Raw genomic sequence first — 15,547 nt, 5'->3', positions numbered from 1 at the left:
TCTGCGTGTTTACTTGCAACATTACGTGAGAGCGTCACAAAGACAAGCTGGGTTTCAATGAAATCTCAGGCTTGTGAATACATAACAACCCGGTATTTATTTGTACATAAACCTATCTTAAGTGGCGAATATGACAGAGATATTCTCAACGTTATTCGGGCAAAATGAATCTCAAGGACCGGCTGGTTCGTCGTCCCTCGGATTCGGAGCGGGGAAACCTGCGCCTCTGCCGCCGAATCAAGCCTCTGTCGCGGGGCAGATGCCACCACAGCTCGGGGATGAGGGGCCTCCTCTGCGGAAGTCTGGCGCCATGAACGAACCTTTTTACTTACTACGAGAACTACCTGGTATTGTGCAACTTTGATAAGTTTGTGTTTTTCTGACGTGTTATGAACTTAATAACTAGAGGGTAGAGTTTGTCAACAATGTAAACAGACTAGTTTACATCACCCAAGCATGTTAGCATTTCTGATCAAGCTAATGACAACTTTGTTTACATACTGTAGCACAACATCCTTATATATACAAACCCTGTTTCCATATGAGTTGGGAAATTGTGTTAGATGTAAATATAAACAGAATACAATGATTTGCAAATCATTTTGCATATTCAGTTGAATATGCTACAAAGACAACATATTTGTTGAAACTGATAAACCTTTTTTTTTGCAAATAATCATTAACTTTAGAATTTGTTGCCAGCAACACGTGACAGAAGTTGGGAAAGGTGGCAATAAATACTGATAAAGTAGAGGAATGCTCATCAAACACTTATTTGGAACATCCCACAGGTGTGCAAGCTAATTGGGAACAAGTGGGTGCCATGATTGGGTATAAAAGCAGCTTCCATGAAATGCTAAGTATTTCACAAACAAGGATGGTTTGAGGGTCACCACTCTGTAAGCAAATTGTCGAACGGTTTTAGAACAACATTTCTCAATGAGCTATTGCATGGAATTTAGGGATTTTACCATCTACGGTCCGTAAAATCATCAAAAGTTTCAGAGAATCTGGAGAAATCACTGCACGTAAGAAATGATATTACGGGCCTTTGATCCCTTAGGCGGTACTGCATCAAAAACCGACATCAGTGTGTAACGGATATCACAACATGGGCTCAGGACACTTCAGAAAACCACTGTCAGTAACTAAAGTTGGTTGCTACATCTGTAAGTGCAAGTTAAAACTCTACTATGCAAAGCAAAACCCCTTTATCAACAACACCCAGAAACGCCGCCGGCTTCGCGGGACCCGAGCTCATCTAAGATGGACTAATGCAAAGTGGAAAAGTGTTCTGTGGTCTGATGAGTCCACATTTCAAATTATATTTGGAAACTATGGACATGGTGTCCTCCAGAACAAAGAGGAAAATAACCATCCGGATTGTTATAGGCGCAAAGTTCAAAAGCTAGCATCTGTGATGGTATGGGGGTGTATTAGTGCCCAAGGCATGGGTAACTTACACATCTGTGAAGGCACCATTAATGCTGAATGGTCCATACGGGTTTTGGAGCAACATATGTTGTCATCCAAGCAACGTTATCATGGATGCCCCTGTTTATTTCAGCAAGACAATGCCAAGCCACGTGTTACAACAGCGTGGCTTCGTAGTAAAAGAGTGCGGGTACTTTCCTGGCCCGCCTGCAGTCCAGACCTGTCTCCCATCAAAAATGTGTGGCGCATTATGAGGCGTAAAATACGACAGCGGAGACCCCGGACTGTTGAAACTCTACATAAAACAAGAATGGGAAATAATTCAACTTTCAAAGCTTCAACAATTAGTTTCCTCAGTTCCCAAACGTTTATTGAGTGTTGTTAAAAGAAAAGGTGATGTAACACAGTGGTGAACATGCCCTTTCCCAACTACTTTGGCACGTGTTGCAGTTAATTATTATTTGCAAAAAAAAAAAAAAAGTTTATGAGTTTGAACATCAAATATCTTGTCTTTGTAGTGCATTCAATTGAATATGGGTTAAAAAAGGTTTTACCAATCATTGTATTCCGTTTATATTTACATCTAACACCATTTCCCAACTCATATGGAAACTGGGTTTGTAACTTCTTCACATTCTAACCATTGTATCCCAATGTTGCTTTCACCAACTGCTAACAAACTAGCTTCATAGTGTTCATGACGAGCCCTTTCACATGTTTGTCTTAATAACGTCCGCTTTGTGTTTAGTGGGAAACGAATTAACAGGGAACACCAACCTCATCACACATTACAACCTGGAGCATGCCTACAACAAGTTCTGTGGGAAGAAGGTGAAGGAGAAGCTCAGCAACTTTTTACCAGAGTTACCAGGTGGGTCTTCGTGTGTGTAATGGTAACATCGAGTTAGGGTTGTACAAGGTTTAATAAAGTACACCTTTGCCTACAGTAGTGTTTTTCAACCTTTTAAAGTTAAAGTGTCAGGTTCGAACGCCGAACTATCTATTAAATAAGACAAGAAGCAAAGAATCAGGCAGAGACAGAGTTGTATTTTGCTCATGAGGAGAAATGTTTGGGGCTGCACACTCCGTTACAGTCTCCCACCACGCTCTGGGATAGGTTTCAAAATATTTGAACCCAAATATTTTGAAACCTCAATTGGTAAAACTATATAATCTCCTACGGCACACCAGACTATCTCACGGCACACTGGTTGAAAAACACTGGCCTACAGGTCAGTGTGTTCTGTGTAGTAGGCATACGGTTCCAACATCCAATCAGCTGATGTCCACTCTGAACCAGCGTAGTCATAATGTTAGACATGCATTATGACCAGTCCTCCTTTTGATAAAGTTGTGTGCTTATTTGTCCTTTTTTTTATTTTTATTGCAGGTATGATTGACTGTCCCGGGGATCAGGATGGAAGCTCACTACGATCCCTTATCGATAAGCCGCCAGTATCTGGAAACTCTTTCAGTCCGCTTACAGGCGCCCTGCTAACAGGCTTCAGACTACACACTGGGCCGGTAACCACCCAATACAGTTTTAGCTCGTCTTACACACACAACACAAGAGTCAGGGTCCGTTAAGAAATATTCGCATGCGGTTCATCCGGGGGAAAGTGTCTCTGATCGTCTAATTTTATTGAGTAGTTGCTGTAAACCAGGGTTTTTTTTAACCTTTCTGACCTCAGAAAATAACACTGCATTAGTCACCTTACTCTTGATTTAAATCGTATTCAATAAGTATATTTGATTTAGTTACATTGGACAACTTTGTCAAATGATATGATGCATGTGTTAATCACAAAGATTATTATTAAGGCTGAGTTCAGGCTGATTACAAAAACAAATGCTTATGAAATATACCGTATTTTCCGCACTATAAGGCGCACCTTCAATGAATGGCCTGTTTTAATATTTTGTTCATATATAAGGCGCACCGCATTATAAGGCGCATAAAATATATACTACAGTAGAGGTTGGGGTTACGTTATGCATCCCTTAGATCAAGGATGTCAAACTCTGGCCCGCGGGCCAAAATTGGCTCGCCGTGTAATTTAATTTGGCCCTTGAGGCAAGATCAAATTAACATTAGAGCTGGCCCGCCGCTGTAACACCTCAATCACCGCTAATACTCTTACTTGCCAACCCTCCCGATTTTACCGGAAGACTCCCAAAGTACAGTGCCCCTCCCAAATTTCATCCCGGACTACAGTATTGGGGGTGGGCCTTCAAAGGCATTGCCTTTGGCGTTCTCTACAACCTGTCGCCACGTCCACTTTTCCTCCATGCAAACAGCATGCCGTCCCTGTCACATAATATATGCGGCTTATACACTTACTCAAGTGAATGCAAGGCATACTTGGTCAACAGCTATACAGGTCACACTGAGGGTGGCCGTATAAACAACTTTAACACTGTTACAAATATGCGCCACACTGTGAACCCACACCAAACAAGAATGACAAACACATTTCGGGTGAACATCCGCACCGTAACACAACAGAACAAATACCCAGGAACCCTTGCAGCACTAACTCTTCTGGGAAACTTACAGCAAACTGACCAATAATTAACGTTTTAGTCATGCATTTTTTCTTGCTACTTCAAGACTTGAATGTTTGGTTCCTTTATTATTGTTATTTTATCTTCAAATTTATTATTAGCCTGTGGAAAAAAATTGATATTTACCTCAGAAGATTGCAAATAGAAAAAAAAGACATAACATTCTTATTTAAATTTTATTTGATATGCCATTGATATTCTTTTAATTAATATTACTATTATTTGAAACTGGATTTTGTATGTCACTAAAGTTATATAAGCCTTGCTTGTTCAATATTTAATGCAAAACTTGTTTGGGTCCCTCTTAAAAGGTTAATTTGTTCAACTTTGGCCCGCGGCTTTGTTCCGTTTCAAATGTTGGCCCACTCTGTATTTGAGTTTGACACCCCTGATCTAGCATTTTGCATTCAATGTTTATTCCGATATATTCCCGTTAATTCCCATGGAAAGTTTCCAACTTTGAATATTAACGGATTTTTGCAACCCTAACACTTATTAATTACTGCATTTATTTTGACCATGCATGCTCCTTTACCTCGACCTGGTGTTCTTGCTGGCATTGCCTTTCGCGTTCTCTACAACCGGTCACCACGTCCACTTTTCCTCCATACAAACAGCATGCCGTCCCTGTCACATAATATATGCGGCTTATACACTCACTCAAGTGAATGCAAGGCATACTTGGTCAACATCCATACAGGTCACACTGAGGGTGGCCGTATAAACAACTTTAACACTGTTACAAATATGCGCCACACTGTGAACCCACACCAAACAAGAATGACAAACACATTTCGGGAGAACATCCGCACCGTAACAGAACAAATACCCATAATCCCTTGCAGCACTAACTCCTCCGGGAAGCTACAATATACAACCCCCGCTATCACCAAACCCCGTCCACCTCAACCCCGCCGCCGAAAAGAGGCATTCAATTTTTATTTAAATTTTGATATGCCATTGATATTTTTTGATTATTACGATTTTGCATTTCACTATAAAGTTATATAAGCCTTGCTTGTTCAATATTCAATGCAAAACTTGTTTGGGTCCCTATTAAAAGGTTAATTTGTTCAACCTCGGCCCGCGGCTTTGTTCAGTTTAGAATTTTGGCCCACTCTGTATTTGAGTTTGACACCCCTGTTTTAGGTGGAGTTGCGCTAAAGCGAATGTCAACAAAACAGTCAGATAGGTCAGTCAAACTTTATTAATAGATTACAAACCAGCGTTCTGACGACTCCGTTCACTCACAAAATGAATAAACAACTGTTTTATTATTTCCCCCGATTCAATAAACACGTAAAAAACAGTCTGATACTGTTACAGTAAATCAAACGTTAGTGCAATCCCAATATAGTAACACTGGAAATAGTGCAAAGCAATAATATATCAATAACTCAACGTTGCTCAAACGATAATGTCACACAACACAACACACAAAATAAACATGTAAAGCTCACTTTATTAAGTTATTCCTCAGCCACAAATCCCTGAAATTCTTTTTCTGTGTTCGAATCAAACCGTTGGGCGAATACGGCATCCAACATACCCGGCTCCGTCTCGTCGATGTCGTCATTAAAGGAGTCAGTGTCGCTGCTGTTAATGTTAAATTCTCTCGCTGCTGCTCTATTCCCGTCTTCTACTGTGTGACCGATCGCCTTGAGTTTAAACTCGGCACGCCTCCTGCAGTCATATATCCCAGCATGCACCGCGCGCTTCTTCTTCTTCTACGAGGGAAAATAAGGTAGACGGCTGCTTACCGTAGTTGCGAGACCTCTTGTGGCATGTTTAATTCGGACACTGAAGAAAAATAATTTGAGGGATTCGTGGATGAGGAATAACTTAATAAAGTGAGCTTTACATGTTTATTTTGTGTGTTGTGTTGTGTGACATTAACGTTTGAGCAACGTTGAGTTATTGATATATTGTTATTGCTTAGCACTATTTCGAGACGTCGTTAATGGAGTCAGTGTCGCTGCTGTTGTCTAGCAGTTCAGTGACAATTACTGCTTTCCTGAAATCATGTCTCTCAATAGGAGCCATTTTGGGGTCTTTACATTAACACACAAATGGAAATGAAACGGCACGGCTTGGCGCAGTCATTTATCCCAGCATGCACCGCGCGCTTCTTCTACGGGGGAAAATGAAATCGGTGACTGCTTAACGTAGTTGTGAGACCTGTTGGCTCAGCAAAATTATTCTTATATATTGGTCCATATATAAGGCGCACAGGATTATAAGGCGCACTGTCAGCTTTTGAGAAATTTTTAGGTGCACCTTATAGTGCGGAAAATACGGTACCAAATTTTCTGGACCATAGGGCGCACCGGATTATAAAGCGCAATGCCGAGGAGCGGGTCTAGTCAGGTCTATTTTCATAAAAAAGGTGCACCGATTATAGGGAGCGTTCATGGAGTCATATTATTTTTATTTTTTTCCTAAATGTAAAAGACTTTCTTGTGGTCTACATAACATGTAATGGTGGTTCTTTGGTCAAAATGTTGCATGGATGATGTTTCACATACCATCTTCAAGCCGCTTTTTGATAGTCGCTTCAGGATGCGGCGTTTTGTATGCGGTGTTATTTACGTGGCTCACCTTTTGCGGCATCTTTTCTCCGTCATCTTTGTTGTAGCGGTGTAGCGTGCAAGGACGGGAGTGGAAGAAGTGTCAAAAGATGGTGCTAACTGTTTTAAAGACATTTAGACTTTACTTCAATCAATAACGGAGCAGCATCTTCTCAGCCGACGCTCACTAGTAGGATAACAACGCCGGAAAAGTGTCCCGTGAAAAACCCTCCTACCAGAACTCCAATAGCTAAAGTTCCTTGGGTGGATAATGTAGACTCACTACACCGGTATGTTTTAGCGCTTTAATGGCGAGTTTACTGACAGATATAAGTAAGAACTTTACACTACTTTATATTGGCAATGGCAACAGCAGAGGATGAATGTCCCATAACAAGAAGATAGAGAAAAAGAAGAAGCTTATCGATTACGGTGTCTTCACAAACTAGAGGATGAATGTCCCATAACAAGAAGATAGAGAAAAAGAAGAAGCTTATCGATTACGGTGTCTTCACAAACTACAAAGGCGGACGCATGCAAATTTTCAGGACCTATGCAGATCCCAAATACAGATCAGCAGGTACCAGAAGGTAAGAAAAGTTGCTTTTGCACAATATTGCGAAACAAACCGCCAGATAATGTCTTACTTTATACACACAGCATAATAATACTCCTATGTTGAAGCACAGTACAATCCATCAAGCGGTGTGGCTTCATAGCTTACCAAAGTCCTACTAAAACATTTTGATGGATTTTTGAGCGTCGTGTGTAATGTTCTATATTTTCAATGGGACACATACACTTTTGGTGTTGTTTAGTTGAGCCATATTATAGACTACACGTATCTCTTATGTGTGACTGCCATCTACAGCTCACACTTAACATTTCACCATCTACCAAATAAAACCGCTTTGAGGTCGATAGGCACAACCAAAATCATTCCGTACATTAGGCGCACCGGGTTGAAAGGCTCTCTGTCGAGTTTTGAGAAAATGAAAGGATTTTGGAAAAGTATGGTGCGACAAAAAAAGGGATTGATGCAAAAATAAATACAAACAATTACGCAGTGTTAAAGTAAATTGATTTTAACCAAATTAAAAATATTGTTTTTTTTATTAAACTGGCAATAAAATTAAAGTGCAAATTAAAATACAGCTTAATTGCTTTAGTCATCAGTTTTGCGCTTAAGAAACCTCTGACTTTAGCTCCAGACTTCCTGTATTTGCTTGATATTGTCATTACTGCCACAGGTATTGGCAAAGTGGTTCACAAATGAGTTCCGCTACGGCCTATTTGGACCACAAATGAGGAATAAATATGTTATTATTATTATTATTAAGGTTGATTTGAAATAGGGACAGATACAAAAAACATAAACATCTGAAACAGTTATCCAATGTATGCATCATAGTGCTTGTAGCCAAAGCTATTTCACAACACTTGTCCCGAACAACAAAAACACAAGGCAAAAAATAATAATAGAAATAATACAAAGTGCAAATTAGATAAAAGCCAATAATAATAATAATAACACAAAGTGCAGACTAGATAAAAATCAATTAGTAAGAATTATTAACAATAAACATGAGAACACGATTGCTGCTCAACTAGCCATAATTTTGTTTTTTGAAAGTGACAAGTGCAGATGTACTTTTCAAAGTGTCAGGTCAAGAGTTCCACAGGTGTGGTCCTTTTATTGAAAAGGCAGTCTGGGCAATAGATGTTCTACGGAATGGAACGCAACAGTTGCCTTTTGACATTGCTCTGGTGGTAGATCTGGTACCATTTTGTAGTCTTGTAATTGCCTGGCAGAGCAATTAGGGAGCAGAGTTATCCAAGCATTTAAAAACCAGTTTGACTGTATGCAACAAAATACATTTGGTAAAACTCAAAATATTGTATTTGGTTAAAATTTGGCAATGATGATATCGTATACTCTTCTTGTCTAGGACTGTCAAGGCGCGGTTATAAAGACACTCAATGGTCTTGACTGATGACCGGTGTGCCTTGGACCATGTAGTTAAGCCATAAGATATGTGTGAAAGAATCATTGAATTCATAAAAGTAAAAGCACAGCTGAGAGTTAAGCAGTTTTTTTTGGTGTCCCTCTTAGGCATGGGTGTCAAACTCTGGCCCGCCATGTAATTTATTTTGGCCCTTGAGACAATATTAAATTAACATTAGAGCGGGCCCGGCGGTATTATACAGCGGCGGTGCATTCACTGCTAATTCTAATACTTGCCAACCCTCACGATTTTCCCAGGAGACTCCCTAATTTCAGTAAACCCCCCCCCCCCCCCCCGCAACCCCGAAAATCTACCGGGGCAACCATTCTCTTGAATTTCTCCCGATTTCCACTCGGACAACAATATCGCCGGCGTGCCTTAAAGGTACTGCTTTTAGCGTCCTCTACAACCTGTGGTCATGTCCGCTTTTCCGCCATACAATCAGCGTGCCGGCCCAGTCACGTAATATATGCGGATTCTACACACACACACGTGAATGCAAGGCATACTTGGGCAACAGCCATGCAGGTCACACTGAGGGTGTCCGTATAAACAACTTTAACACTGTTACACCACACTGTGAACCCACACCAAACAAGAATGACAAACACATTTCGGGAGAACATCCGCACTGTAACACAACATCAACACAACAGAACAAATACCCAGAATCCCTTGCAGCACTAACTCTTTCGGGACGCTACAATATACACCCCTGCTACCAACAAAACTCGATTTTGCATGTCACTATAATGTTATATAAGCCTTGCTTGTTCAATATTCAATGCAAAACTTGTTTGGGTCCCTATTAAATGGTTAAGTTGTTCAACCTTGGCCCGCGGCTTTGTTCAGTTTAGAATTTTGGCCCACTCTGTATTTGAGTTGGACACCCCTGCTCTAAGGGAAGCTTGTGGCCCAAACAATGGCTCTATGGTTCATAAACACTTCTGTAACCTATATATTTTTCCATTTTTAGTTTCTAAAGGTGTCCTAACATCCGTTTTTCCCTCTACTTTGTTTGCAATTACAGTAATCTTGCTAATTTGTCGTCCTTAAATAATACTATACGCTTGCATGCGGATCTTGTTTTGCAGCTACCAGAACAGTACAGACTAATGCACATACAGCCTCCAAAGAAGAAGAGCAAACACAAGCACAAACACCATCGCCCGCAGGACCCATTACCACAAGGTAGGACATGAAGCCAACGCACAGCCGTGCACTAACACACAACCTTTTCAAAAGTGGTCCATATTTGCTTCCGATGCGATGCAGCAGAGACGCCATCAGACACTGACCCCAAGAAGAAGAAGAAAAAGCGGGATGATGATCCCGACCGCAAGAAGAAGAAGAAAGACAAGAAAAAGAAGAAGGTAGGAAACATGATCGCACACATCCAGCAGACATGTAGTGATATGGTTGCAAGACACATTTTAAACCAAAAAAGTCGTCTTATTCAGAATTGGTTCTCAAAGCACTATTTTCTAGGGCTGCAACGATCAATTATTTTAGTAATCCATCAACTAGTTTGTTTGATTGATGAGAGTAATCTGGTAAAACACGCTCTACAGCATGGGTGTCAAACTCTGGCCCGCAGGCCAAATTTGGCCCTCCGTGTAATTTAATTTGGCCCTTGAGGCAATATCAAATTAACATTAGAGCTGGCCCGCCGCTGTAACACTGCATTCACCGCTAATACTTTTACTTGCCAACCCTCCCGATTTTCCCGGAAGACTCCCAAAGTAAAGTGCCCCTCCCAGATTTCATCCCGGACAACCATATTGGGGTTGGGCCTTAAAGGCATTGCCTTTGGCATTCTCTACAACCTGTCGCCACGTCCGCTTTTCCTCCATACAAACAGCGCTGCTGGCGCAGTCACAATATATGCGGCTTATACACACACACACAAGTGAATGCAACGCATACATGGGCAACAGCCATACAGGTCACACTGAGGTTGGCCGTATAAACAACTTTAACACTGTTACACCACACTGTGAACCCACACCAAACAAGAATGACAAACACATTTCGGGAGAACATCCGCACCGTAACACAACATAAACACAACAGAACAAATACCCATAACCCCTTGCAGCACTAACTCTTCCGGGACGCTACAATATACACCCCCGCTATCACCAAACCCCGTCCATCTCAACCCCGCCGCCAAAAAGAGGCATTACATTTTTATTAAAATTTTATTTGATATGGCATTGATATTTTTTAATTATTAATATTATTTGAAACTCGATTTTGCATGCAACTATAAAGTTACATACTGTAAGCTTTGTTTGTTCAAGATTCAATGCAAAACTTGTTTGGGTCCCTATTAAAAGATTAATTTGTTCAACCTCGGCCCACGGCTTTGTTCGGTTTTAAATTATGGCCCACTCTGTATTTGAGTTTGACACCCCTGCTCTACAGCCTCAATGCGTATTTTAGGGAAAATAGTTGAAATCAACAATGATTTTTCTGCTGGTCAGAACCTTCATTCCTTTTTAAATCAACATCGAAATGGAACTTTTAACATGTGTGCATTAATAAAAAATAATCAAAGGTGCTGTTTGCACACAGTAACATTTTTAAAAGCAAAAAATGCATAAACACGATATATATCTCCATAGTTTGCCTTGGCCTTGAATGAACACTTGTTGCATATAATCACAGCAGTATGATGATTCTATGGGTCTACATTAAAACATTCTTCTTAATACTGCATTAATATTTGCTACTTTTAAACTTTCACGCAGAGAGGGAAATCACAACTAAAGTCAATTGACCAAAAGGGTATTTATTAAAGTTATTAAGCAATGTCACAAACATTCAAGTAATTTCCAAAACATAAATTTCAAGATTGTCAGAGACATTTTAAGTGTCAAATAAAAGTGAGCTGCATTTTAGGAAATCAAATGGTATTCGTCCTTCACCATGTGGTATGTTACTAAGGTTATGAAATTCTCTTCATTCTCTAGCGAGGGACTTTACAAATGATGCTACATATTAGCAGTAATGCTACTTTTTATAGCAACGCTTTTCCCCCCCCACACTTGACAAATTACGGTTGTCTGTTGGACATATTCCCACTTGAAGCCGAACCACCGCCAGACGATGGAAACCCTGCTGTTTTTATTGGGGATTAAGTCTTCCTTCATTTGTTACCAGATCCGCACCATCTTTCTCTCGTACGGCCACGTTAGCAGCTAACGTTAGCCACGCCGCTACCTCTCTGCTGGGCGAGGGCGTGTATGTGACTGACGTATGTAAGAATGTGCGCCTGCTTGTCTGTGAGAAGGAGACACAGGAAAGAGCGAGGAGAGCCTGTAGTGTAATGCCTCCAGCTAAAAGTCCTGCGTGAGAACGTATACTCCAATATTACGATATAGTCATTTTCTATATCGCACAGAGACAAACCCGCGATATATCGTATATATCGCCCAGCCCGACACTGGAGTACAAGTCGCATTTTTGGGGGGAAATGTATTTGATAAAATCCAACACCAAGAATAGACATTTGAAAGGCAATTTAAAATTTAAAAAAAGAATAGTGAACAACAGGCTGAATAAGTGTACTGTAGACGGCTTCCTGCCGCCATCGTGTGGGTTGCGTGGACCAAACAGGAACGACATCGCTTCGCACAGGTTTGACTCTTTATTTTTCAATAAGTCGCTCGCAGTGACGGTCGGTCGCTCTTTCAACTCCATCTCCGCTGCTCGCGCCGGGCTCCTTTTCAGTGGCCGCTTCTTTCCTGTGCTGGTCTCGGTCGCTCCGTGGCTCTCCGTGGTTCTCGCTCGTCTGGTTGTCTCCTACTACTTCCGCCCCGAGTGTTCCTCCTTCCCCCTTTTAATGCTGCAGCAGAAGATGATGGGATTGAGAACAGGTGTGTAGTTTACGCACCTGACTGGGCTGGCTGCAGCATCGCTCAGAGTGCGCCCCACCTCTCCTCTCTGCTGCATGCTCCGCCTCCTGGCCTCCATCTTTGGTAGGACAGCCATATTTCTTAGCCCGCTGTCGGCTCAGTCTCTCCACATGTACGTTATATGAGGCATAAATAACCAACTGAGAAGGTGCCTGCTATGTTAACCTAACATATTATGGTAAGAGTCATTCAAATAACTATAACATATAGAACATGCTATACCTAATAATATTATTTGATATTTTACGGTAATGTGTTAATAATTTCACACATAAGTTGCTCCCGAGTATAATTCGCACCTGAGTATAAGTCGCACCCCCAAACTATGAAAAAAACTGCGACTTATGGTCCAAAAAATACGGTAATGGTTGCAGCCTTACTAATTGTGTTATTTTTCCTAATAATGATTAATAAATGCAAATAGTCTATTATTATTTACGTTATTTAAGTGGGGTTTTCTTAGCATGTTGTATATGTATCATTCTATTTTTAGGCATTTTTACAGTTTTTTTGATTATTTATTAATAATAATTTTAAAATATTTAATCGCTGCACCATGGGAATGATTTCATGACTATACGGGCGGTTTAGTATAGTTTGTTTATGCATTGCCAGTATTTTTATTTTTAGTCATGCACAATGTTTTTCTACTGCTTCATACCATTTTTGTGTCCTTTCATTTGAATTATCATACCAATAATTGCTTACATACCTACAAAAACAATGCTGAGAATATACAGCAGGGGTCACCAACCTTTTTGAAACCAAGAGCTACTTCTTGGGTACTGATTAATGCGAAGGGCTACCAGTTTGATACACACTTAAAAAATTGCCAGAAATAGCCAATTTGCTCAATTTACCTTTCATAAATAAATCCATATATATAAAAAATGGGTATTTCTGTCTGTCATTCCGTCGTACATTTTTTTTCCTTTTACGGAAGGTTTTTTGTAGAGAATAAATGATGAAAAAAACACTTAATTGAACGGTTTAAAAGAGGAGAAAACACGAAAAAAATGAAAATTTAATTTTGAAACATAGTTTATCAATTTCAACTCTTTAAAATTCAAAATTCAACCAAAAAAAATAAAGACAAAAACTAGCTCATTCGAACCTTTTTGAAAAAATAAAAATTTATGGAACATCATTAGTAATTATTCCTGATTAAGATTAATTTTAGAATTTTGATCACATGTTTTAAATAGGTTAAAATCCAATCTGCACTTTGTTAGGATATATAACAAATTGGACCAAGCTATATTTCTAACAAAGACAAATCGCTATTTCTTCCAGATTTTCCAGAAATTTATTTTTAAAAGAAATTCAAAAGACTTTGAAATAAGTTTTAAATTTGGTTCTTCCTAGATTTTCTAGATTTGGTAGAATATTTTTTTTCTATTTTAATCATAAGTTTGAAGAAATATTTCACAAATATTCTTTGTCGAAAAAACAGAAGCCAAAATGAAGAATTAAATTAAAATATATTTATTATTCTTTGCAGTAAAAAAATACATACTTGAACATTGATTTAAATTGTCAGGAAAGAAGAGGAAGGAATTTAAAAGGTAAAAAGGTATATGTGTTTAAAAATCCTAAAATCATTTTTAAGGTTGTATTTTTTTCTCTAAAATTGTCTTTCTGAAAGTTATAAGAAGCAAAGTAAAAAAAAAATAAATGAATATATTTAAACAAGTGAAGACCAAGTCATTAAAATATTTTCTTGGATTTTCAAATTCTATTTGAGTTTTGTCTCTCTTAGAATTAAAAATGTCGAGCAAAGCGAAACCAGCTTGCTAGTAAATAAATCCAATTTAAAAAATAGAGGCAGCTCACTGGTAAGTGCTGCTATTTGAGCTATTTTTAGAACAGGCCAGCGGGCGACTCATCTGGTCCTTACGGGCACCGTGTTGGTGACCCCTGATATACTGTATATCTTTGTAGCTTTAGGAAACCCCTTTAATTTTCCTAAGGGAACTCTCCTGAAGGAATCAGTACAGTACTATCCATCTGTCTTATCAATGAAGTAAATAAATACTTCCCGCATTTGACGGTAACATAAACACTTCATCATGCAAATGGCTTCAACCTGTGTACAGCCCCCACAAAAATACGGCTCGGAAGTCCTAATGATCTTGTTGGTTCTCCCCCACACCCCTTCCATCTTCCAGAACCGCCACAGCCCCGATCACACTGGCCTCGCCGGCTCACAGCCCAACAGCAACAGCCTCAGATAGGCCCGGGCCCCACGTGTGCATGTCGGAGTGAATGTGAGCGGTTTTTGTAAGCGAGTGTGTGTACAGAGAATCATATTATTCAAAGTACAGTACCGGTCGACAGTTTGGCTTGTGCTATCCAACGGAAAGGCGTGTCCAAAATGTTGACTGGTACTATGGTGTGCTGTCATGAAAGAACGGACTGGCTGGAATCACAAATGATTGCGTGACGCGGTCAACAATGCAATGGACATTTATAATGGCAATGTTCTAACAACATTGCACTCTATTACCAAAATCAAATAAACTTCCTTTAATGTCTTTACTTTTGGCCTTAAACATGTCTTACAGATTTTAGATTCCTTAACACTACCTCCAGGCACACACAGTTCCAGCCCAAGTCGTTCACAGTCTGGACTCTGGGCATATTTGCAGTAGAAAACTTTTTTTTTTTTAATTTGTTGAATGAGTCTTTCTAGACTTGACATGACACCAGAATGTTTTAAAGTCTGTAAGATCCCACAATACAGATGTTAACAACGAATATTCAGCGTCCTGAACTTGAAAATAAATGTTGATAGCCAGACTTCAGGGAGGCACAATAGCTAAAGAAACATGGGGGGGAAATGCTCTTTTACAAACCCCAAAAGCAGTGAGGTTGTCACTTTGTGTGAATGGTAAATAAAAAGAAAATACAATGATTTTCAAATCCTTTTCAACTTATGTTGAATTAAATAGACTGCAAAGACAGGATATTTAATGGCAAACTTTTATGTTGTGCAAATATTATCTCTTATGGAATTTGATGCCTGCAACATGTTTCAAAAAAGCTGGCACAAGTG

At 39.7% G+C, this 15,547-nt stretch overlaps 1 protein-coding gene across 1 annotated transcript; it reads left to right on the top strand.

Annotated features, from left to right (window-relative positions):
* Positions 1-8: 8 nt before the first annotated feature.
* med19a (mediator complex subunit 19a) lies at positions 9-15,030 on the top strand. Its single transcript, XM_061900091.1, has 6 exons — positions 9-347; positions 2,183-2,305; positions 2,825-2,958; positions 9,667-9,763; positions 9,848-9,945; positions 14,661-15,030. Exons 1-6 carry the CDS (start codon positions 131-133, stop codon positions 14,724-14,726), a joined length of 735 nt encoding a protein of 244 aa, XP_061756075.1. The 5' UTR covers positions 9-130; the 3' UTR covers positions 14,727-15,030.
* Positions 15,031-15,547: the final 517 nt, after the last annotated feature.

This window comes from Nerophis ophidion, linkage group LG05, assembly GCF_033978795.1.
Source record: "Nerophis ophidion isolate RoL-2023_Sa linkage group LG05, RoL_Noph_v1.0, whole genome shotgun sequence".
In the NCBI taxonomy this organism is placed as follows: domain Eukaryota; kingdom Metazoa; phylum Chordata; class Actinopteri; order Syngnathiformes; family Syngnathidae; genus Nerophis; species Nerophis ophidion.
The sequence above is the reverse complement of the archived record's forward strand: the minus strand, read 5'-3'. Positions and strand labels throughout refer to the sequence as shown.

Excerpts from the sequence above, each read along its gene's own strand:
- med19a (XM_061900091.1), top strand. The coding sequence starts at position 131 with ATGACAGAGATATTCTCAACGTTATTCGGGCAAAATGAATCTCAAGGA. Across the intron at positions 348-2,182 it reads CTTACTACGAGAACTACCTG|TGGGAAACGAATTAACAGGG; the intron begins GTATTGTGCAAC and ends CTTTGTGTTTAG. Across the intron at positions 2,306-2,824 it reads CTTTTTACCAGAGTTACCAG|GTATGATTGACTGTCCCGGG; the intron begins GTGGGTCTTCGT and ends TTTTTATTGCAG.